A 24,361-nucleotide genomic window follows, 5' to 3' on the forward strand; every position below is an offset into this window, starting at 1 on the left:
GCAGGCAATGCAGGGAACAGATGTACTGTAGCAATATTCCGAGATGAGATCCTTTATACAAACAGATTAACTATGTTCACATAACTTGGATCCAGCCTCGGAGTTCATCAGCGAACGTGGGCGAACAGACCGCTGGAATTAACGGGAAGCTCAGTCGTCGTCAGCTGGCCGGGGGAAAAGCCGATCCTACCACCCGGCTTCCGGGGATTCAGGGGCCGCATCGGTTGACGGCAGACGTCGGTCTGTAGCTCGGGGGGGGGAAGACGGGCGAATATTCACATCATCGCCGACATCCACTTCTCCGTTTCATCCACTTTCGAGATGTCGAGAAAGCTACAAAGAACAGAAGTCTGCGCTGACTGCAGTGCGCCAGGTAAGGAACAGAAAAAAAGGAAAACAGACCATGGGACTGGAACAATGCGTCGATGGGGGCGACGTGGTGGGAGAACAAGGCCGAAGTTGCTGTCATTGTCAGAGGGTCTGCAGAGCAGGAAAACGGCCAGGGCTCCAAAGCGTCGTTTAGGCCCAAAATAAACACTGGAAAAAATAGGCGTGTTGCCACAACGGGAGAATATCTCTAGCTAACAGCTGCTCAACGTTAATGTAAGCCATTGAATAACTTGATAGGTATATTTATTTGACCACGGCCATATGTAAGAACGAGTAGTTTATTTGGGGCAGTTTAAGATCCCAGTGTCAGCTTTATGCTGCCTTCCCACTCGAAGAGACGTTTGTTTTGATTTTCGCGACCGGGACAGACTTCCGAACACGTTAGCTTAGCTTGGCTAGCGAGCTGGCGATTTTGAGTCACTATGCAGCTGTGTGATAGAAGAATTTATGGTAGAGTGAATGTCCTGAGATATAATAATATATTTATATCGATGGACAGCTATCATATTGTTAGCACTTGCCCGTGGCTTTTGGAGTTCGTGCTTTTTATACTGCTAGCTTAGCTATGACGTTAGCTACTTTAGCTAACTTTTGCTAAACGCCAAGTTATTGCCAAGCTGATTCAGCTAAAGCGTCAGCGACCAGTCAGTAGCTTTAACAACAATTTGGCTTAAAAATACAGTAAAATATCAAAAACGTAATTAGAGTTTCTGTTTGTTTAACTTGATAATTTTAGAATATCTCCAGTAAAGTTAAGAAATAAAATAGTGAGAATTAATAGGAGTCATCCTAAGTTGGAGCACAGTTCAACATAAACCTGAAACGAGCCATACTTGTAGTTGTACCTCAAAATCATTTAAAAGCCACCTCAGTTCCATTAATCTAGTACAACACAAAGTTGTTTTTTTGTTTGTTTTTTTTTTTTTAAGGAAGAGGGACATAATTTCTAGCTTCACCTGCCTTAGCTTTCATCCATACTGTTCAGGGCGTAGTGATTTCCACTACAGTGACCATCCATAATCCTAGCTTAGTTTCCAACCCACTTCTCCTTTGGCCCCATCTGTGTTTGTTAAAATCTGAGTTAGAGACAATGTCAATAAGACCCTTCGTATGTAGCCCCAAATGCACGTGCTGTTTCAGTTCGATTCCCTTGATCATTGGTGATCTTGTGTGCCTTGTTTGCGTTCATTCATGTATACATGTGCAGCAGCTGCTCTTATGACAGCTGCGACCCCTGATAACTCTTAACTGTCTAAATGCTGCAGTCCAGCCTTGCATTGTACACCTTGCTATTATTACTTACTAACATGCTTAAGCACCAATTTGCCTTTTCTGGTTCCCTTTGAGTTACTTTTTACATACTGATGAAACCCCAGTTGAACTCCTTTCGTTGATACTATATTAACTTGCAGAATAATTAAATGCACATTATCTGTGACATATTAGTTATGTTTTAAAGCTTTAGTTTATTTACTAGACAAAATAAGGCATTCACAATGGTAGATGGCTTGTTTGCGTACCTGTTACTAGCCGTGCATTTCTTCTACAACCATCATCTCTCTGCATGCAGCCCCTCCTTGCGACTTACGCACACACACGCACGCAGTGCTTTCTGCAAAATGCTGACCTAGCCCCTGGTGACAGGCCACCTCCCTACTACCCAGCTTTGTGTCATACTGGGGGATAACTCAATGGCATGGCTACAAAGGACGACTGATACTCCTTTTCGTAGCCAAGCTTCAGGAGTCTTTAATGTCACACCATGGCAATCTGCACAGTTTATGGCAACAATGAATCACATCGTCACTATAGTAAACTCTTTATTGCGCACAGATGCATTTGTTTAGGAAACTGAAACTCTTGTGCAACTATTCACAGAAGAGAACAGCGGGGTTGAGTCGATATGTCGTGTTGGTGTCCGTGTCAGGCATTGCTGTTGTTGCTGTGTTTGGTTAAAATTAGAAGTAAGATGGAGTAAATCCGGCAAGCTGACACTTAGTACAATTAAACACTGTATTAATTGTGTTTATATTGTATATAAACACATATATGTGTATATATTGTGATATACACCAAACAAGCCTGAAGCTAACTCGTTAACGGCCAAAGTATGCAGATGTGTGCAACATGTTATCTCAGTGTTATCTCAGTGTTTAAGAGTGGAGTGTAACACAATTTTAAAATCTTGCACTCATTTGTAGCACGTTTTTGTGCAGGGTTAGCTGACACTTATAAAAACAAATGCTATACTAGATTGATGAATTAGGCCAACTTTAGGCAACATTATGCAGCAACATGCTGCAGATTTCACCAATACAACACTGCTAATAGTCTATCCACTTCTAATAGCTTAATGGCATAGCCTCATATTGATTTAGCAGACCAGGCAGATAGCCTAGCCTGTGGGAGTTTTTTTTTAATATTTATTACACAGATTAAGGAATTAAATTGCTGCGGCCTTTAAAGCCTACGGAGCTGCTGTTCTAAACTGAGCTATAGCTTTTTTCAAAGCCATTTTGCATTTCATATTTCCTTTTTTTTTTCTCTTTTTTCTATGGGCAAAAAGACTTAAAGCACGCCGGTTCATCTGATGATGGACTATTTTAGCTCCATTAATACCCTAAGCCCAGACAGTTTTTATCCCAGGCTGAGTGTGACCAACACACATTGTAGATATGTGTGTGCGTTTGGGCGTGAACAGTGTGCATGTAAGTGTGCAGATGCTTGTTTTGATACTGCAGACTGTTTTAGTTGTGAGGCATTCATCGCGTCAGGGTCCTGAGGGCATAAACATAACCCAGACTCAGTCTTTCAGTGTCATTGGACTGGCACTGGCCTTTGCTGCTGCCCTTCACTTCCTCACCTCATTTGCACCCATTTAGAAATATGTTTCTTCTCTTAGGTATTAAAACAGGTTTCTTTGTCAAGCCACTATCATAAACTAGTAATATTTAGTGGTGGCAGCAAAGCACAACTTGTCTCATTCCTAGCTGTTTATGACTGTAAGGTGCAAGCTAACGTGTATATTTGTAAAAATGCTATATATAACTGTTTCTTATCAGACTTGCACAGTTCTTCACAGGAATAACTCAATTTGATTGCAATCAGAGCCTGACCAAGCAAACTGATATTATAAGCCAGTATTAACTATTTGCTCATCGGCTTTAGCGTTTATAACAGATGATAAATGAAAATAAAAAAGTAAACAATAAAAGGGAGAAACACCCTTCAACTATGTTTTGAGTGTTGCATAGTTTGTCAACCAGAGGGCAGTCTGCAACACCAGCTGATCTGGGCAAAGTCGGGAGAGAGCGTTAATGAGTAAATACATACATGCATATAATGAATGTTAGGGAAATCACTTTAATATGTAATATGCCTAAAAGAAAAAAAAAAAGACTATCTGATATATGGAAATGTCGAATCATCTGTCCATCAAATTTAGGATCACGGAGGGGTTGGAGCCTATCCCATGGCAAAAGGCGAGGTACAGCCAGCTTGGACAGGTCGCCAGCTGGTCACAGGGCAAACATATAGAGACAGATAACCATTTGCATCTATAGGCAATGGGGAGAACATACAAACTAAACAGAAAGGCTCCGGCCAGATGGGCTAATTTGAGTCTCAGACCTTCTTGTTATGAGGCAACAGTGTTAACCATGTAGCTGTGTCCACATAGTTGTGCTTTCACATGATTCATTTCTGCATTATTTAAGTCAGTTTTCAGAGTTATTATTTAAAAATGTCTAGTTCTTGTCTTTTCAATAACCCAGTTTTTATTAAAAATTCTCTCAGTTATAAAAGCCCTTTGATTCATTACTGACATATACATCCTGCTTTACTCTTAATGTGCATAGTACAAACCAGGTGCTCATTCAGCTGAGAACTTAGAAACTTAATTGGAATATCTGTGACAGGATCACTGTCTGGTACTGATCTTTATTTTATCCATCATGTGGTTTTGCTCAGAAGCAGATAAAAAGACCTATAAAAAAGACACACATATGTTTGACTTGATATTGCCTGAAGCCTAAAAGAGTAGCAGTGTAGGTAGACTGCATCTCTTCCTTGGAAAAAATGGCATTATAGTTGTGTAGTAAACTGTAATTTGGACCACCCACGTCATAAATCGTGGATATTCATGAGTATGTTCGTGTGGCCTGGATGGAAAGCACTTAATATTTTTAAAAATCTCTAAAGTCTAATTATCAGTCACAGTGTGCTTATGAAAATCCTAATGCTTTTTGTGTTTTTCTGTCTGTCAGACCCGGGCTGGACCAGTATCAACCGAGGGGTCCTGATTTGTGATGAATGCTGTTCGGTCCACCGCAGTTTAGGCCGCCATATCTCCATAGTCAAGCACCTGAGACACAGCGGATGGCCTCCCTCCCTACTGCAGGTAAGTCTGAGAAATGAAGAGCGAAGGAATGAGGGAAGGGCTTGTGAGACAAACGCAGTACCCAGAATAATGCCACAGAAAGAAGGGCTACTGCAGAAATCTTAGTCAGCTCAGAAGATGCAAATCCACAGTACTGCAGTTTGTGTTTATTTTTTATTTGATCATATAGTTTAACTTTGATCTGTGAGTCTGTCTGTACTCTTGTTGTATATCTGTGTTCGTCTCAGTATGGCCTAAATGCAGGTTGAGGTGCTTAGTGCTGCTTCAGCTTCATCCTGTAATTAAGGAGGCATGAGGAGTGTGGGAGTTTTTGGCTTTATTGGTTTTATAACCAGTTTTGATTCCAGTGTAGAGCACAAATGTGTATCAGGGTTGTTCTGCAGCTTTACTGAAGATAATTTAGATTTATTTCGTAACACATTATACGCGTTAGTTAATAGTTACAGAAATCACTGTGACTGTGAGCTATATGATACTGAATTATGAAAATAAGCTGTTAAACTAATTTCTTCCAAGATTTTCTGGCCAGTCCAGAAATTATGTTTCAGTGATGCACAGGAGTCATAACACTGATGTAATTTTAAAACATATAAAACTGCATTAACATCAGTAGACCCCAGGAAGTCTTCTACTTTCTGAATGTGACTTTTGCATGTTGTAGCAAGCATCATTTTCATGAAGCATTTGCTAATGTTAGCAAATGTGATGGTCTTGTGACCAAAAGAAATACACACACACACAATCAATGTATGGTGGTTTTGGCCCTGTGCACCTCTAAGGGTATTTGCACACGTGCGGTTTTTGATCCGTTTAAGTTAAACTTGGTTCGTTTTCCTTTTTAGTGTGGTTCATGTGTGCAGATGCGAACACTGTAATCACACTCAGGTGCAGACCAAAACGACTGCACCGAGAACCTTTGGAGGGGTTTATGGTGTGAATGTGATCCCACCTAGATCCAAACCAATTAGCAAGTTTGAGCTAAAAACATCCAGCAGCCGCACAGGGTTAGGGTCTGATAGATCTGCAAATGCGAATGAAAGTAAATTCTGTTATAGTCCAGAACACAGCGCCTTCTTCCAAACACATCTGTCTAGTAAGCAGACTGAACATTGTCACGTGGTTTGTAGTGACACATTTTGGTTCACTTGGAGTTATTTTTCTTTGCGTGAAAACAAACCAAAGCACGGGGGAACGGCTACAAGTTTACTGACTCATTAACTGATTTGAACCAGAGTACGAATCAGATGTGAAAACGCCCTAATGGCAGGTTGTCTGTGGATCTCAGTTGTTTTAAAGCTTGTTAAAGATCAGAGAGTACAGTAGTCCTTGCAGAGTTGATGTTGTGATACTCATCGTTTGAAAAAAAGCTTTCTGTGTTCAAAATAAATCAGGCCGTTCTTTCTATATCTAATCCTTCTTAGCAAATGTAAGTAAGGTGAGTGAGTTTTCCAGAGTAATAGTCACCAAATGACATACTTTGTGTATGTCGGCGTCTTTTTTTGCTCTAAATTGTATTCAGGTGCTGGTGACTCAGAATACTGACACTCCACTGACAGGTGGTGTGAATAACACTGACTATCTCTTCATCATGTCACCTGTGAATGGATGGGTTAAATTTGGTAACAAGGGAACATTTTGTCCAGGAAAAATGGGTAAGTGTAAGGATTTAAAGTTGAGCTCATGTGGGGGTGTTCCTAGTCTGCAGTGGTCGGTATCTATCAAAGGTGGCCAAAGGAAGGAACAGCGATGAACGGGTGACAGAGTCATGGGCTGCGGAGGCTCACTGGAGAGTGAAGGTTGGACTATGTGGTCTGATTCTACAAGCATTCTGCTATAGCTCACGTTGCTGAAAAGGTTATTGCTGTCAGAATACACAGAGCATCACAGTAGGGCCTCAGCTGTAGACCAGACAGTGCGCCCATGCTGACCCCAATCAGCTGCTGAAAGCACTAACAGTAGGCACATGAGGATCAGAACTGGACCACAGAGCAATGAAAGAAGGTGGCCTGGTCTGATGAATCATTTCTGCACCGCGCAGCTTGCAAGACTTCAATGTTTAAACTTAAAGGTTTCTTTACAATCTGTTGCTAACATCTTGGTACCAGATATCACAGCACACAGGGTCCAGTGGAGTCCGTGCCTCGATGGGTCAGGGCTGTTTTGACAGCAAAAGGGGGACCAACACAATATTAGGCAGGTGGTCATAATGAGCTGATCGCCTGGTTGTTGTACAGAAAAAGCTTCTAGATCGATAATCCATTTCTCAAATCGTAGAGGTACTTTATCTTCCTATGATTGGGCGCACAGTCGTAGCATCTTCAGTAGACAGCGTCTCCAAGCAGAGAATATTGCTTTTTTTTTTCTCCAGGATATTGAAACCTAATTTTCTGTGATTAACAGTCAGTTAGCCAGAGGATAACACATTTTTCTTCCATGTGACAAACTCCAAACACTGCTTTACACTGACTTTAATAAAACATGCTCATGACAGCAAACCATCACTGAGTCACTTCTGTGTGTGTGTGTGTGTGTGTGTGCGCGTTTGTGTTTCAGATGGTTCAGACCTTGGCCAGTAACGGGGCCAACTCCATATGGGAACACAGTCTCCTGGACCCGGCTCAGGTGCAGAGTGGCCGCAGGAAACCGAACCCCCAGGACAAAGTCCAGTAAGTATGCTCTGCACAGGCTCAAAATCCACATTAGGACACAGAGAAATTATTGTCCCTTTGTAAGCATAATTTCTCTCTCTCTCTCTTTTTTTTGACTGGTGAAGAACAATTGCAACTAGTATTTGTTTCTAAGTACATTAGTGCGTTGTGGGCTGAAATATGGCTTTGGGAGAGTCATGAGATCGGGACCCGCAGGAAAAATATTTGCTCATTTCTTTTTCACCGGAAAATGGAGGTTTAGTGTGAACTGCCTCTTAAAAACCTCTGCAGTGTTCATCAGATTTATTTCTTTATCCATTTATGTAAAGCAAATTAGGCATAACCCATCAGTTCAGTTCACTGTAGAGATTATTTATTACTGCTGGGGGGCTGTTTGTCTATTATTACAGCACTTTCTGTGTCTGTACCTCACGGAGAAAGGTGCCTGATCTTTCTATTTGATGAGAGTGAGGGGGTGAGAGAGAGAAATGAAGTCAAAGCAAAATGACCTTACCTCTAGTGGGGCTTCAAATCCCTCGGTGGGGCGCCATGTGCACTTGCAGTCATGATGCTGAAATGCATTTTCCTCTATAATAGGGTTTATTGCATGAATTGCAGTTCCACATATTTTGTCCTCGAGTGTTCTTGTTTACCTTTGAGGCCTGGGCTTTTGGTAACCATCTCAACTTCCCCTCCTGTGCAGTCCCACCAAGTCAGAGTTCATCAGAGCCAAATACCAGATGCTCGCATTCGTGCACAAGCTGCCCTGTCGTGATGACGACGGCGTCACCACTAAGGATCTCAGTAAGGTAAGAAAACGGCGTTACGCAGCTACTGACTTGAATAAGTGCGACACATGTTTTTTCTTGATAAACAATTAGAGAATAATTGAACTCGACTTGTCATCTGTAGACCTGTAAGCATGCTTTCTTTTATCCGCTAAGTGAAGGATTCTGCACTTGTGTGGATGATAACAGAAAACCAGTATTGTCTTTAATCTGCGCTCTAATGTTACTCTGTACTGAGCTGATGGGTAGGATGTTATGAGTTCAGGTTAATTAGCCTATACTGACACAGCTATACTGTGGAACAGCAAGTCTAAGCACAAAGGTTGTTTCCTTTATGAATGTCAGTAGCAGACGTTGCACATAAACATGCACTCAGGCAAACACACACAGATGCTCTTTTACTTATAACCCCCCCAACCCAGCAGGGAGTGATCTGAATGACACAGCAGGATGCAACAATCATCTCTAGCGCTGTGCTGCCTCTCTGGGCTAATAAGGGAATTCAGTTTGTTTCTTTCTCTCTGTGATGTTTAATCTTTCCGCCCCGACTCCCCCCGTTTCTCTCTCTCCTCTCTACCTGTCTGTTTCTCCCTCTCTATTAGCAACTTCATTCAAGCGTGCGGACGGGGAGTTTAGAGACGTGTCTTCGGCTCCTGTCCCTCGGCGCTCAGGCCAACTTCTTCCACCCGGTCAGGACAAAAAAAATAAATCTACCACTGACTCACATTTTTGTCTTGTGCTGTTAACTTATTCTCTTTATGCCAGGCGTCTCTCTTTGTGACTGTGTTTCTGTGTGTGTCCCACAGGAGAAAGGCACTACCCCACTTCATGTGGCAGCCAAGGCAGGCCAGATCTTGCAGGCTGAGCTGCTCGTGGTGTATGGTGCTGACCCTGGATCGCCTGACATTAACGGACGCACACCTATGGACTATGCTAGGTACAGGAATTTGAAAGCACAATTCAGTAAATACAAAACCTGCATTTAGATCCTGTTCAGCTCTGGAATTGAGTCATCTAATGGTAAACACAGCACAAGTAGAATCATTTCCTGTGTGCGTGTGTGTTCCAGGCAGGCGGGCCATATAGAGCTAGCAGAGCGTCTGGTAGAGTGTCAGTATGAGCTGACGGACAGGTTAGCCTTCTACCTGTGCGGTCGGCGTCCAGGTAACCTAATGCACCAGTTTATCCTGTTTTTGTTCTCCTCTTCACATGCCTTTAAGCACAGCAGTTAACCTCAGTAACGTACTGTGGTAGATTTTTGTTACTTGGTTGTTACATTTTTCTCTTCTCTCCCAGATCACAAGAATGGCCACTATATCATTCCTCAAATGGCAGACAGGTATGGACCAAATGATCATTTTATTGTCTTAAGTTGATTATGAACAGCTGCAAGTCGGTTGTCGTTTAATTGCGTGGAAAAAAAAATATCTACATGATTAAACTTGCAGCTGCCAAACTTGCCTTACTTCTGTGACTGCTTAATTTCTCTGTCTGACATGTATGTATTGATATAATTTAGTGTTCTGACCACAGGGTGGCACCAAAGCCCCCACAAAGGAGTTAGGTAAAGGAAGTCTTTATTAAGCTGTCTGTTCACTGTGAATTTGGTGAGGTAGATACTTGAAGCGCGCTTGGTTAAGTAATGCTGAACTGCAGCGTGGATTTGAAAGACACACGAGTGCTCAGGCCGTGACACATCGAGTTCAGCATTTCTTAGCACGGCTTCTTTCACTTGTTTGATGGGCGCTGGGTTTTCTCAGCTACAGTTCAGAGATGTGTTGCACCTCCAGATCTGTTCGTTACTGAAATGGGTCTTACTTCTGTGCTGTCATCTTAACTCCACTTGCATCTGTTCTGTTTCTGGTGAATGGTTCCTCTTGTTAACAACAATTAAAGCTGTTTTCATGTGGCTTTTCTTCCCCTTCTTTCTGTCTGTTTCTCTTGTTTTTCTCACTTCTGTTCTCCATTTCGCTGTGCTTGGTGGAGTCAGAGCTCGTCCTAAGTGCCCGACACAGAGGTATCTTTACTTTCCTTGTTCTTTTTTCCCCCAGAATCTCTTTCTCCCCATCGGTCCCCTCTCTGTATACTTCCATCTCTGATGTATCCCACAATTCATCCAGCTTTTCTTGAGTGGCATTGAACAGTTATTTATAGATTATAAAGCTGTAAAGATTTAAACAGATGTAAATAATCAAGAAGTCTGTAACTGAAAGACTGTCGTGTGTTTGAATCACACCAGGCTTTTTCGCATATTCAAATTTTACTTCCGCGTGTATCCTTAGTGACATCTTTGGCCATAGCGAGAGCATATTTAAAGAGTTTCAGATCAGTCTTTAAAGCTTCGAATCTCTGTAATCTCACTGTGTCACAAACTTGACACCCTTACAGCATAATATGTGAAAGCCAACTCACATTTATATTGCTGTTGTTACCTGACCAGCAGTCACCAGTAGAACAAGTTGTCCCGCCTTCCCTCCTCATTCTAGAAATAAACTCCCTTTCCACCTCCACCCCTCTCACTTTTTTCTTCCATCTTATATCTCCCTCCCCTGTCCCCTTCCTCTCTGCGTCTTTATTCCACTGTATATTTACGATGCCTCTTTGATTGTCATCTTCTGTGTTTTTGTTCTAGTCTGGACCTCTCAGAACTGGCCAAGGCTGCCAAGAAGAAGCTCCAAGCGGTGAGTTGAATTTACATAGCTTATGGTTATAATGTCAAAAGCAACAGGCTGCTGTGTTTTGGGGGATTTGTTTTTTTTTTAACAGGTTCTTGAAAGTAAAAAAATGTAAAAAAAATACAAGAAAAGGGTGAAAAGAAAAGGTCAGAGTTGGTGTGGCAAACAGATTGTCTGCTCCAAACTGTTTGTTCTCTCCATGTCAATCTGATAGATTGTTATTAAATTCATTTTATTTTATCTGCGCTCTCTGGTTTGTCAAACTGATGCTTACAAGCACGTGCTGTATCTATGTAGACATGTAGAATAAGACCCGCTAATGTCAATTTGTGTGCGCATGTGTGGCAGCTCAACAATCGGCTGTTTGAGGAGCTAGCAATGGACGTCTATGACGAGGTGGATCGCAGAGAAAATGATGCAGGTGAGCCTTATCGCTTCCTTTATACCCTTTAGACTGTCTGCCTGGGTCTGTGCGTTTGGGCTTTTTCCCCTTTGTGAACCAAATTGATGTTGAAACAAACTAGAAAAACGTAAAAACTCTTGAGGAAAAGTTATGGGAGTGAAGCTGATATAAAGATAAGAAGCACCAAAGAAAGAGGAAGTGAATATGAAGGACAGAGCGACGAGAGAAGGGAAAAACTGCTAAAGAGGAAGGCCAAAATGTTTTGAGTGAAAGAGGAGGAGGAGGAGAATGGAGCGAGGAAGTGCCTCGCAAATTCTTGAGTCTCTCTCCTCCTCTTCGCTCTTTCTCTTTTTTCCTTCTCTTCTCTCCCTTTCCTTCAGTATGGGCAAAAGTCAGAGCGCGCTTTCTGACTGAAGCACACAGGTAAGTAGCAGGGACAGACTCGTAGACACACCACCAACAGCACACACAGAACTGCACTGCAAGAGATTCGCTGTACTTTGTTTATATCTCTGTGGATGTGTGGGTGGATGGGCTGCGTGTGGTTGGATGTGGGCAACCTTGTTGTTTGAACGCGCCCTCACAGATTTATTTTTTGCTTTACGTTTTTGTCTCCAGTGTGGCTTACGACCCAGAACCACAGCACTCTGGTAACAGAACGCAGCGCAGTCCCTTTCCTACCAGTCAATCCTGAATACTCTGCAACGCGCAACCAGGTAAACACGCACATACTCGTATACGTTTGTAATGACTGATTTAAAGGAACAGAAGGGGGAAGGAAAAAAAGACAAAATGGAGATTTCTTATTTCTTAGATAGGCAGTTTATGTGTTTGTTGGAGGGGGGGGGACACAAGCAGAGAAAGGAGTGTGAAATTAGCAGCGGCTGTTCCTCAGCTGTGAGAGTGTAATCTTTCTGCCCTCTCTCTTTATCTCTCTAGCTCTCCCTGTGAGGTAGAGAGCGAACTCTCAAGTCCACTTACAAAGTTTATAGTCATCTGCATGGCTCATTTTTGGTGTAAACACTCAAACCCAAGTGTACACACACACACACACAACTCCCACATGGCCACGTTTGCTTTCACGTGATTGGGCAGTTCACTGCGGTCAGAGGCTGCTATTTATGGTCGAAAACAGAAGAAATCACGTCTTTACAGCTGAACTTCTGTGAATGGTTTTACACTTTGGTAGCAGTCGACCTTCTTGTGCTCTTATGCAGATGCCTGGACGCTAACCTAATTGTAGAGTTTACGTTCCTTTGCACATGTTGTGTTGCTGTGTGTGTTGAGAGTATGACTGTGTTTTTCCACAGCACATGGTAACGGACCACAGCAGTCACACAGGCACTGAACCACTGACTATGGGCCCCATTGTATTTGTCTCATACTCAGCTCATGATTTTAAAAAAGAAAAACGCGGAACTGAATTTCAGGCTTTGATGCCAGTGTTTGTGTGCGCATGTGTTTGTGTAACTCCCGGCTTGTTCTTTTCTCAGGGCCGCCAGAAGCTCGCCCGTTTCAACGCCCGGGAGTTTGCTACCCTCATCATCGACATTTTGAGTGACGCCAAAAGGAGACAGCAGGGAAAAGGTCTTAGCCCTACTGGTGAGACTGGGAGGGAGGGCTAGATTTTAAACTTTGAAGGCAGTGCCAGCTAACCTGATTAATATGCACGATGCATAGATATCCATTTATTGATTTATACCAGTGTGCAAAAGTCTGCAAAGCATAAAACCTTAAAACTTTTAAAATCACCTGTGTCGCAGCAGCAGCACAGTTATAAGAGAATCATTCCTGTGTGACAGTTTATTCTTACATGAAACGGTCAAGTACGACACACAACTGGTTAAAATCAGTTAGCAGTGTTATTACTTTAAGCACTCCCAGGAGGAAGATCACATTTGAGAGAAGAGCGAGTGCTAAAATTACGTGAAAGAAAACTGTAACTGGGCAGATTTTTCTTCCCCTTGTTATCAGACCCGCTGGACCTGGGCATCGATGATGACCAGCACGACTACGACAGTGTAGCTTCTGACGAGGACACAGACAGCGAGCTCACCACCCAGAACAACAACAACACGCAACGTAGCAACCGTGCAAAGGTATACAGCGTGACACACTTTTTTTTCCTAAATAGCTACCCTTTACCCCACATTTGTGTGGCTTTCATACTTGCTAATCACCATTTTGATGTGTTTCCTTTCCCTCTATCCCTGCATTTCATTCAGTCATATTAGTAAGCAAAGCTTTTCCACAGTTTAGTGGACTGTTGAATGACTGCTTCTCCCAACATGCTTAGGGGGAAGTGGCCACACTCATGGCTGCCACATAGCTCCTGAGTGACATCATCAGCTATTCTGGGTCCATGTCAGAGTAGGCATTGTTCATGCACAGAGAGAGCGTGTGTGATGGGAGGGAAAAGAGAAGGAGACAGATTTAAGAAACAAAAGGAAGGAAAAATCATGTGGGAGGGGTAGAAGTGAAGCTAAACCAGTAACAAGCTTCTTTTCATGCTCAGGGTAAAACCCCGCCAAGCTGGAGGATCTACTCGCCTTTATATCCAAGGAAATATATGGATTTGTTGTTTTACGGTGCTCACAGCATCGAAGAATTGTGTGTTCTAGTATGAAGCAGGGGGTAATAGAAATAGAAACAGTGGTGAATGAATGACAAGCAGAAGGCTATAAAGTGTAGTTTATGAAAGGTGTATTTATTGGTTTAATTCCAGGGAGGGCTGAATCTGAGCAGGCTGTGGGGTGGCAGGAAGTGAGGGGGAATATTGAGAGCAAGAACTAAAGGTCTAGTGTGTGTGTGTGTGTGTGTGTGTGTGTGTGTGTGTGTGTGTGTGTGTGTGTGTGATCCTACCTTCAAGTTAGGCCTCTTCTTGCCTCAAAGCCACGACTGTTTGTTTTTTTCACAGCTTAAAAAAATGTATAAATTGTATGTATAAATACAGAATGTATTGAAGGAGTTTAGTCACAACCCCTCCCCAAATCTTTCGACCTGTTTGACCTCCTGCCTTATATGTTCCTATCGATCCAGAGTATGGACTCCTCAGACTTGTCAGATGGTCCCATCACCCTGCAGGAGTATCTGGAGGTGAAGAAGGCTTTGGCCTCCTCAGAAGCTAAGGTGCAGCAGCTAATGAAGGTTAACAACAACCTGAGCGAGGAGCTCCGGCGGCTACAGAAGGAGGTAGGAGGAGTGCAGGTGGAACGAGAGGATTAGCAGTGACCATTCAGACTAATAAAGAGTTTGCTGCGTGGCTTCTTAGAAAGAGAATACAAAATGAATAGAAGTTGGAATAAAAGATGTGCTTGGTAATGATGACTAGAAGACACGAGGCAGATTGGTAAAAGAGATGGGGCAGTTGATTCAGACAGAAAGAGGGTAGAATGATGGAGAGACAGTTGAATAAATGAATATCTTTGCAAGATGATTTTTCCCCGTCAGGGTGTTATTTACTTTCGATGGAGCTCATGTGTTGTTCATTGTTGCATCTTTTTTTTTCCCCCGTGAGTCATTGTCATTTCCCTAATATGTTCATTAGCGACTGGCTTAAGTGATTCATTTATGTGTTCATCTTCTCATGTCACTGAGGATTTAATGAAGATTTGAAACAAACATAGAAAAAAACACACTGCAAATAACAAATGTGTCAGATTAGGGTGCTAGGCAACAGTACCTCAGGCCAGATGAGCCTACAGTTTCCCCTCATTGACCCCTTGAACACAAACACTGTATTTTCAGGTATGTACTGTAGCCCTCCACCCCTTCCCTATGACCCAGTCCCAGCTTATTGTAGTGTAATGCCATGTGTTGCATACCCCCCTCAATACTGACTTAATATGTGAAGCCCAATATGAGCCTGAATATGGATGCTTGTTTTTGACCGTTCAGTTGACCCCCCCCCCCCCCCCCCCCCCCCAATTCCCTTCAACCTTCCCATGTTCCTCCCTCCATCCCTCCCTCCATTCTCCCTCCCTGCTGCCTTCCTCCTCTCCTTTAGATCACCCGGATGCAGACAGAGAACAGTGCGCTACGGAGGGGCCAGCAGGCTGGGGGAGCAGCTGGCCATGGGGTAGGGGGACCTGGTGGAGGTGGGGGAACAGGAGGCCACTGGGCAGTGGGTGGGATGCGAGGTGGAGTGGGTGGATTTGGGCCAGGAGGGGACCCACCGGTGCTTTCGGTGCCCTCCTCGGCCACCCCCCACTCCCACCCTCACCGGAGGGAACGCCAGGCCTTCTCAATGTACGAGCCAGGGGCGGCCCCCGGCCCCACGGCCCACGGTCCCCCAGTCCTGGACTCCCTAGCGCCCCGCCTGCAGCCCCTCAACACAGCCAGCGTAAGTTAGAACGGCCCTGTCCCCTTTCCACTCACCACCTTCGCCTCGGTGGCTCTGATTGCCTGTCTTTGGCCTGATTAAATAGGTGATGGTCTGATCCTGATCTTTACATTTTTTCCCCCTCTTCTTTCCCCTTGCATCTCAGTTCTCAGTCCTTCTCTTTCAAAAGATCCAGTTGTGCACGATCCCATTTTTAAGGGAAGTTTTGTTATGGTTCAAAAAGATTTGTTATATTGAGCTTTAAAACTGCATAAATGATGGAGTGCATACATGTGACCTGAAGGAGAAAGATGGGAAAGAAAAACAACAAAAAAGGACTGTTTCTTCTGTTCTGCTGCCTGGCAAAAGCCTCTGATACACCGCTGCATAGCCTGCTCTGCACACTTTGACCTTTTCAAACCCCTTTGACGTCTTTGCTGCTGGACAGTTGCTTAATCTGGAAATGCTGGGATCACACACACAGATGCACAGAAGTTCATTTTTGTTTCACCGCCACTTTAGAGAAAAGATATAATAAAATAAAAAAAAAAGTTTCTCATATTGCAGACAACCAGGTGAGCAGTTCAGCAGCATTTAGTTTACAGCACGTTAATAGAGCTACAGAATGCAGACACATCTCACCGCCGCACCAAGTTGGCGACTGTTTCTTCACACAGAGATTTACCTGTTTGTCTGTTTTCTGTCTGTCTGTTTCTTCACCTGTCCGTTCTTTGCTCACTGCAGTGCAGCCGTGCATCCTCTGGATGTAAGCATTCTGTCTGTCATTGCATTGTTTGCCATTTCGTCTTTGAGTTTGTAGTATTATCTCACAGTATGTAATTATGCATTCTGTTTTTCAGAGATCAACATTAGTATTGAGTATGGGTAGTCTCTTTTTAGATGCTGTGTGCCGTGTGTAAGTCAAGCAGAAGAAGCTAGATTAGTTGACAGTAATGTTTACTTACTGTTAGATAAGCAGCGAGGCATGTAGTGTAGAAAAAGATGATGGGCTGTTGTTCAGTGCTGCTCTCACTGACTCGTTTGCCTTGTTTTCCTGCTGTTTATTTAAAAAGAAAACTTCTTCTCTATGTCCCCACGCTTCTTTTTTCCCCCTGCTCATTTCATCATCTGTCTCTTTCTGCTAATATTTCAATTTCTTTTTAATCTTCTTTCTGGCCTCACCCATGCTCCTCCATCTCTCTCTCATCTTCTCTCTATCCTTGTGTTCCCTTTGTCCTCCCAGGTAAGGAAGGGCGGCTCAGGGAGTCCATATCTGTCTGGATCTGCAGAGATGGGTAGATACATGGTGAGCTGCTGCTGTTTTGGCTCTTCATTTCTTTTTTTGATCCTCCACTTAATGCATTCAGAAAGTTGAGATTATTGGCTTACATTGTTTTATCCAAACCAGTGTCTCAAGGGTCTGTTGCTGTTGGCCCTAATCCTGAGATTCAATCACAGAATATCCCTCATCCCGTTAGAATTACCCACATACCAAATGTAGTGTAATATCTGTCCGATTTAATGGACATCAATGGAAACCATCTCAATTATATGGAAACAAATGAAAATTAGAATTTTGATTGAGGAGGTATACTTACAGGACATGATGTGTGGTGATTATTTAGTTCCTGCTGTGTTTTTCTTCCAGGTCCCTAAACCAGAGAAGCACGGCAGTGGCACCGACAGCGACTACGACAACACACAACTGTACGACGCCTCAGTAAGGTCAGTGTTTGAATGTAAATCTGCAGTTTAAAAAAAAAAAGAAGATTTCCTAGCTTTCTAAAACCAACTTTTCTACCTTTCTAATGATCTTGTTTTTTAAATGGATTCACAGAAACTGTTTTCAATTACTTATAACACAAATGTGGAGGTAGCAGTTTTTAGTAAGAAACGAGGGGCACAAGCTGTTAACATAATGCCACATAAGGACTGTTAATGCTCATCCATGACGTCACCTACTGCCCTCGATCTGAGGTTTTAATTGTTGCGCGGGTAATGCGTTTCCCTATCCAGTATGGGCCGCAGCAGTGAAGAGGAAGGCCGTGGGGAGCCTGAGGAGGGTGGGGAGGGGGGTGAGCCAGACCCCACCTTACCCTGCACAGAGGACGTCATACTGAAGACTGAGCAGGTGACTAAGAACATCCAGGAGCTGCTCAGGGCCGCTCAGGAGTTCAAACACGACAGGTAGGTGAAAAAATGGTGGCACAGTCCTTTTCATCTTAAAATAAAATGCATAAAAATTACAAATCTAATTGTGTCTTACAACCAGCCTGTCAGACATTGAGTTAAGCTAATGTTATGCTTATTTTTTTCTTGATTTCAATCAGAAAACCCCCCAATATCAAATCAGATCATAGCAATTCACAATCAGTTGATGTTGACATTATGAGAGGCCAAATTACAAAGATGTGAAAGAAAGACAGAGGACAGAAACAAGAGTATACTAGGGGTGGAAATACAAGACCATGTATAAAAACTGTAAACGGTTTAAATAAAATCTCCCTCTGGGTCAGAAATGGTGAAAATGCACCAAAACCACCAAAAAGCTACTGTAAGTAGTCTTACTGTAAATTAGAAAAGAGCTGAGCAGCTCATAGACACAGTTTATAAAAGTTTATACTGGTGCTGTGTCCCCTAACCTAAGTTTACCCTTCATGACTTTTCCAGGAGAATGAGCGGGGTGCACTCAAATGCTCAGGTGCCGTCAGATTAATGCAAAGCAGCACATGTCTGATAGACATAGACAGCACCTTCATCTCCATTTTTAAATGGTAAACTCTGATGTGAATGATGGTCGACAGCTGCACAGTGAGAATGTAGTTGTTAACTCCAGTAGCTGAACTGTTACGCTAGCAATATTTTCCAGCTTTTACTAGAGGAAGCCACATAAGAAATATAATCTCTTCAGAATGTTGTGGGTGCTTGTATTTGCAGTCTCATACTTACGGTCACCAGGGTTACCAAGGGCCAATGACGATAGGTGTAATAAGGAAAGAATGCAGTTATTGTAGTTTGAGGCTAATGCAGTGTTTCTCCTCAGTTTCAACTCTTTTGTTTTATTTAATTACAGCACACTAAACCTTTCTATTGATAAATACGGCTGGTGTTAAGAAATCTATTTAAATCTCTTTAAAAATTAAAGATTTGCTGTGTGACTTTTCTTTTTCTTTTTTTTACCCACCTTTAACGTGACTCACTCAAACTCCCAGTTTGATAAACTTTGCTTCCTGGACACCAGCTCCCTCTTTACCACAGGAGTCGTTGCAGGAACCTCGCCTGCTCACCTGCATTAGTGCTGTTGCACAGTCCTTGACTCATTTGACTCTTCAGTTAAAGAATCACTTCTCTTTTCAGTTTTGTGCCGTGTTCTGAGAAGATCCACTCTGCTGTCACAGAGATGGCTTCACTTTTCCCCAAAGTAAGTGCCCTGTCCTTATGTTGTATTTCTCACACTATGTCTCTCATCTACATCTACATCTTCTTTTTTCTTTTTCTTTTTTGATTGCTTCCATCTGTCTGCAGCGCCCAGCACTGGATGCAGTCCACTGTTCTCTCCGCCTGTTGGCTTCCAGTGCCTCGCGACTGCAGGTGGAGTGCCGTAAGGCGGCGCCTTCGGAGCCTGGCGCTCCTGCAGTAGACTACCAGCTTCTCACTCAGCAGGTCATCCAGTGCGCCTACGACATCGCCAAGGCTGCCAAGCAACTGGTCACAATCACCACTCGTGAGAAGAAACAGTGACCCGACAAAAGAAAGAGAGAGGATCAGTGCATGTGCGGTTTAAAGTGGGATGGGAGGGGGCTTCCGGGAGAGGGAGAAAGAGGGAGGGGCAGGGGGTGGGAGGGGAGTACGATCACACTACAGTATGAAGGGTAAGGAATTGAAGTGACAGGGGAGCAAGGCTGACATGAGGAAGAGAAAAGAGAAAGGAAGGGAATTGGATGGAAGCAAAGCAGAGGACGTTTGTATGATAGAAACACTACAGTGAATGGAAAAAAATTCCACAGGCGTGGAAGCGAAAGTAGGGAAGGACGAAAGGAAGGAGCCAACACGGGAACCACAGCCCGCAGGGACCTTAGCAGACTGTTGGAATGGGATGTGTACCATAAACTGCTCAAACTGTGACGAGCATACGTGTCATAGACTGCTTTATTTATTCTCACTTGTAACTCATCGTCCCTCCTTCTCCCGCTTCGGGAGGGAGGCAGCGTATGCTCCGAGAGAGAAGTAGATAGACCAGCCTCCACGCCATCGCCGTCCCTCCGTCCTTACGAGGAATCGGGTTGTCCTTCCTCCTCTTCTTTCCTCTCTCTAAAGAGGAGGGACCCCGCACCCCCACGCTGTCCCAGGCTGGATGAGCGTCCGGTGCAGAGAAGGACCTGCAGCCCACTCAGTCTGATTCCCACACTTCCTTCCACATGGGGGTAAGCATTTACAGGAGGGGCTCCAGCTTTTTTTAATTTTTATTAAACCCATCACCTTCCCTTTCTTTTGGTGGTACACAGCATGATCTGGCATGTTTTCCTTTCTTTCCTCTCCTTTTTTCGCCTTTTGAATGTGCAGGTCTGTTTGGTCTGACAGAAATACTTTTTTTTTTCTTTTTTTACTGACTTACAGAAACAAAAACCCTTACACTGGAATAATTGTGATTTATTGTTATTGTTGTTTTTTTTTTCTTGCCTATTGTTTTTGCTTTGTATTGATAATTTTACTGACTGTCATTTTTTATTTTATGTATGTTTTTTTTCCTTGTCTCATTTAGTTGAATATGGAGACAGGTGGGAGTATGTGTTAACCTCTTACTGGGATTTAAGTCTACATGCACACAAACAAACAAACACACGAATCAGCCTGTGAAAAAAAGGTCCTCGACATTTCTCAAGCGCTCCTTTTCAAAGACAGTTGAGTTTTTATTACATTTTCCTTCATGTGATATATACATCTTATGGCCGTGGGGTGTTGAACAGTTGCCAAAGGCATGGTGCATTATGACTGGACCAGGATCACAACTGCTCCTCCTTCATGTCCTCAGCTGTCTTTTTTTCCCCTCTTTCTTTGCGCTTGATTTCTCTTACTGTTCGCCTCATTACCAGAGCCAGTGGAATCATCTCAGAATCACCTTCGTAATCATTTTTTCGCAGTGCCAAGCAGAATAATAAGAACATCTGGTTTCCACATGGAGGATTAAGCCCCAGTCTTCCTCAAAAAGTGCTTATGTGGCACGGGTGCTTTACTTGGTAACTGTTGAGTGTCATTAAGCAGACACACTGGTGTGTTGGGAGTTGAGCTTTAAAAGTAGACCTGTGGAGAAAAAACAAAAGCACCAGATCTGGCAACCAGGATCACAGATAGCATTCTGAGGTGCACTTGATTTAGTTTGCCAAGTATTATTATGTTGTTGTTTTTTTTTTACCCTCGAGACTGTTTGACAAGCTTCTGTGGAAGCCTGCGAGCAGTTTTCTGTCACAGCCTGCTGATCTGGGCCACAGAAGTTGTCTCTTTTTAGCCATCTGCCTTTCTGCAGACAGCGTTGGGAACAAAACTCAGTGCAGTTCAACCGACTTATGTCAGTTGCGTACTGTGCCGAACAAAAATTGTCATATCTGTAAACACGTTGGGAACTTCTGGGAGGACTGTCCTCTTTCTTTTTTTTCTCTCTCTCTCCCTTTTCTTTTTTTAAAATTAAGATTCTACTCTAAAACCGTCACCAGTGCTCCCGCAGCTGGTTTCCTCGGTAACAGAGAGATTTCCTCACTTCGCTCTTTTGTGTAATCTCAGCGTTCAGTTACTCACCTGAAACACTGAAGGATCAAACTACAGTCACATCTCAGTTTGTGTCTTGTATTGCTGCCTTTTATTTTTCCCCACAAGATGACAAATCGGCTCCAAACACCTTGAGGTAATGCCTCATCATTTCTGTCCACTTTCCCCCCCCCCCCAATATTTTATGGTTTAAATATATATTTTTTAAATCTTTTACTCTGATCACTACGTGGGATTTCAGTCCATGTCCCCTCAGTCTTTGACATAGTTGCACACATGTCTCTGCATGGGAGGGAAACTTGGACTGTGCGTTGAAAAACTCTTGAAATGTATCATTGTTTAATATTGAATGCCTTTGCACATCGTCATCATCATCTCTTGTATGACTGGCTGAGTTGCGGTGATCTCGTACTGACTGCTGATACAACAGAAATACTACCACACTTACACACACACACACACACACACACAGGGGGCCAGCAAGAAGAATGTGTCCCCTTTAATCATGATTGCCCATGTTTTAGTCTAGAGCCATATATATATATAAATATATATATGAACGTATATTTTTCATGCTATATTTTATATTAAGCTGTAGTTTTTGTTTGTGAGATATTTATATATTTGTTGGCCTAAATGGGCTTCAGGCTATGACCTCTGTTCACCAAGTCCTTGCTCACCTCTTAAGTCTCGGCACCTGATGTACTTGCAGTTGTTCAAATGTTTTGAGGTTACGGTGTGGTGTTACTGTGTAGTCATATTGTACATATTAACGATCCTGCTCGTATCCATGGGAAGATGGGAATGACAACGTGTCTCCTTTGATCTTAGTTGCACTATTTTTCGAAACACCTGCTGGATGACGTAGGATCTGCAGTATTTACTGCACTCTCCCAAAGGTCTCAGCTCAAGTACATTGGGTGCAGGATTGGAGTTGGTATATGGAAATATGGGTGGGGGTATGGTCTGAAGCACACTTGGGCTTAACACTACAGTCATCTCAAAAGATCACGAGGAGGGGGGGGGGGGGTCTTTAAAAACGCACATGGCCCAGTCCTCCTCTGAGTTAGTGGACACTACATAGGGTGCCTCTAGTGTGAATGTTTAATGCTCGTGTCAGTTTTGTCACACTTTGCAGACTTTATATGCCTTCATTCTGTTCAGAATTTAGCACATAGACAACATCAGACACTCACCCTTATTGGTTGGACCAAGCCATGCACAGGTACAAACATTGACTCTTCAGCCAGACTTTAACACACACACGCATGCACACACACATCAGATTCTCAGCCGTGACAGTGCACTGTAGCCTGTGCTGTCGCATTCCTGTGTTTCTTCACAGCTCGACAGTTTGGGAAATGGAAGAGTTATCTTTTAACAGAAGACAATTAAGAACTGTAAAGTAGGGAAAACAACGACTTCAAAAGGTCAATCGTAATGGAAACTCATAAGCTGTACATTTGTAATAAAATAATAAAACAATTTAATTGTCCAGGGTTTGCCTGCATTTCTTTTTCTTACTAAATGGTTTTTCCTCTATATAGGAATTGTTAGTACATGTGCAAGGAGCGTTTCAGCTGAGATGATACTCGAGCCTTTCACTGTTGACAGCAGATGATGCTGATGGAAATGTCGTCGTAAGGCAAAAAAAACGCTGCAGATGGTGCTAATCTGCACGTGTATGCAGGCAAAGTAAGCAGTAATTTAAAGCTAAATTTCTGCTTGGCTGGAAAGTAAAGACATGTCATTATTTTATGTTGTTGTCAGCTTTGTTTTCGCCCAAATTTAATATTTAATTTAATTGCCTTTACACATGTTTATACTTTTTTTAAAAGGTAATTTTAAAAAGTATTGAGTAATAGTTCTACTTTCAAAAGTTGTTTACACATCAACATTCAGCCACAGCTGTAGCAAGTTTACATCAACAAGTGTTTGGGGGAACAACAAAAACAAAACCTGACCATCTTGCACTTAAAGTGGACCTGTTATGCTTTTTATTATTTTGAACTGGTAAATGTGCAATGCCACATCAGCAAGCTAATGGACTATTTTAAGTACACAATCTGACTAAACCCCGTAATTTTCGAGGCATCTATGATGGGAACTGCAAAAGTACATTTGAGATCATTCAGCAAAAACTTTTCACACTCTGCCTTCCATTGTGTTCTGGATCATCACAGTTCAACTCACGTTCTCTCCTCCTCCTTCTTCAAGAAGACCGGATCATTTTGTTTTCCCCCACACATCCATTACTGATCTGGATGTTCTAACTTTACAGTTTTAATTTTAATCCAAGTACCTGTAGACTCACTCTTTACAAATCACACAATCACATCTCCAGAATGCAGCTATTCACATGTTTGTTTGACAACACAAACATAGCGTTGCTTACAACAGCAACTTACATTTTGCATATCAAACCTTTACAGTTAAAAGAAACATTTCTGTAAAACTAATTATGAAAACATTTTTAAAGCTTAAGAGTTTTGGAAACTATTTGGGGAATGGCTGGTTATAATTTAACTGTTCTTTTGGAAAAAAACTTTTTTTTGTCCTTTCAATTAAAAAAATATTGACATGTTAAAAATATGACATGGTCCTCTGTCAAATTACTATGAGCCTGTTCATTGTGGTTGTAGGGCTGCTACAGTGCGTGTAATTTACAACATTTAGGTTCTCTCAGATAAACTGCACACCGTAGGTGTAAGACGAGTCCAACATACATAACACAAACTTTTTCTTTTCCTTCAGGTCCCCTCTTCCCCCTCATTACTCCAAACAGTGTTGGGGGTGTTTCTTTCAGTTCTACGGACATTCATCTGAGCTGGAGGAGCTCGGCAGGAGAACGCATTCTTGCCTTCTGCCCCTTTTCCGCCTTCTCTTTGCAATTCGCAACCTTCTGCGGATCACATCTGGAAGAAAAAACATAACAGGAATAAGCTTGGCTTGTAAGCTCCACCTAAAAGAGAAT

General features: G+C 42.8%; 2 protein-coding genes across 5 annotated transcripts in view; one reads left to right on the forward strand and one right to left on the reverse strand.

The window, feature by feature from the left end:
* On the forward strand, positions 1–23,598 carry git1 (G protein-coupled receptor kinase interacting ArfGAP 1). Of its 4 annotated transcripts, none has more exons than XM_085184445.1 (21): positions 1–373; positions 4,656–4,789; positions 7,343–7,455; positions 8,141–8,246; positions 8,828–8,914; positions 9,032–9,162; positions 9,295–9,389; positions 9,522–9,564; positions 9,745–9,789; positions 10,858–10,906; positions 11,249–11,321; positions 11,922–12,019; positions 12,797–12,905; positions 13,278–13,402; positions 14,343–14,495; positions 15,310–15,645; positions 16,868–16,930; positions 17,273–17,349; positions 17,641–17,811; positions 18,982–19,045; positions 19,150–23,598. In XM_085184445.1, exons 1-21 carry the CDS (start codon positions 322–324, stop codon positions 19,363–19,365), a joined length of 2,340 nt encoding a protein of 779 aa, XP_085040571.1. In that variant the 5' UTR covers positions 1–321; the 3' UTR covers positions 19,366–23,598. The 4 variants fall into 4 exon arrangements, with proteins under 4 accessions (XP_085040571.1, XP_085040572.1, XP_085040573.1 ...); XM_085184446.1 differs by lacking the exon at positions 9,745–9,789 and adding an exon at positions 10,216–10,242; XM_085184447.1 differs by lacking the exon at positions 9,745–9,789.
* Positions 22,235–24,361, reverse strand: part of tp53i13 (tumor protein p53 inducible protein 13) — an 8,348-nt gene continuing 6,221 nt past the window's right edge. Inside the window, exon 9 of the mRNA XM_085184453.1 lies at positions 22,235–24,302. Within this exon, the coding sequence (XP_085040579.1) occupies positions 24,196–24,302 (107 nt within the window). The 3' untranslated portion in view covers positions 22,235–24,195. The remainder of the gene's footprint in view (positions 24,303–24,361) is intronic.

The sequence above is a fragment of the Neolamprologus multifasciatus genome, chromosome 14, assembly GCF_963576455.1.
Source record: "Neolamprologus multifasciatus chromosome 14, fNeoMul1.2, whole genome shotgun sequence".
In the NCBI taxonomy this organism is placed as follows: domain Eukaryota; kingdom Metazoa; phylum Chordata; class Actinopteri; order Cichliformes; family Cichlidae; genus Neolamprologus; species Neolamprologus multifasciatus.

What these genes read in the sequence shown, in the direction of transcription:
- git1 (XM_085184445.1), top strand. Translation starts at nt 322, where the DNA reads ATGTCGAGAAAGCTACAAAGAACAGAAGTCTGCGCTGACTGCAGTGCG. An exon ending in TCCGGCGGCTACAGAAGGAG is followed by an intron (nt 14,496 to 15,309) that starts GTAGGAGGAGTG and finishes CCTCTCCTTTAG; the next exon opens with ATCACCCGGATGCAGACAGA. An exon ending in AGCCCCTCAACACAGCCAGC is followed by an intron (nt 15,646 to 16,867) that starts GTAAGTTAGAAC and finishes TTGTCCTCCCAG; the next exon opens with GTAAGGAAGGGCGGCTCAGG.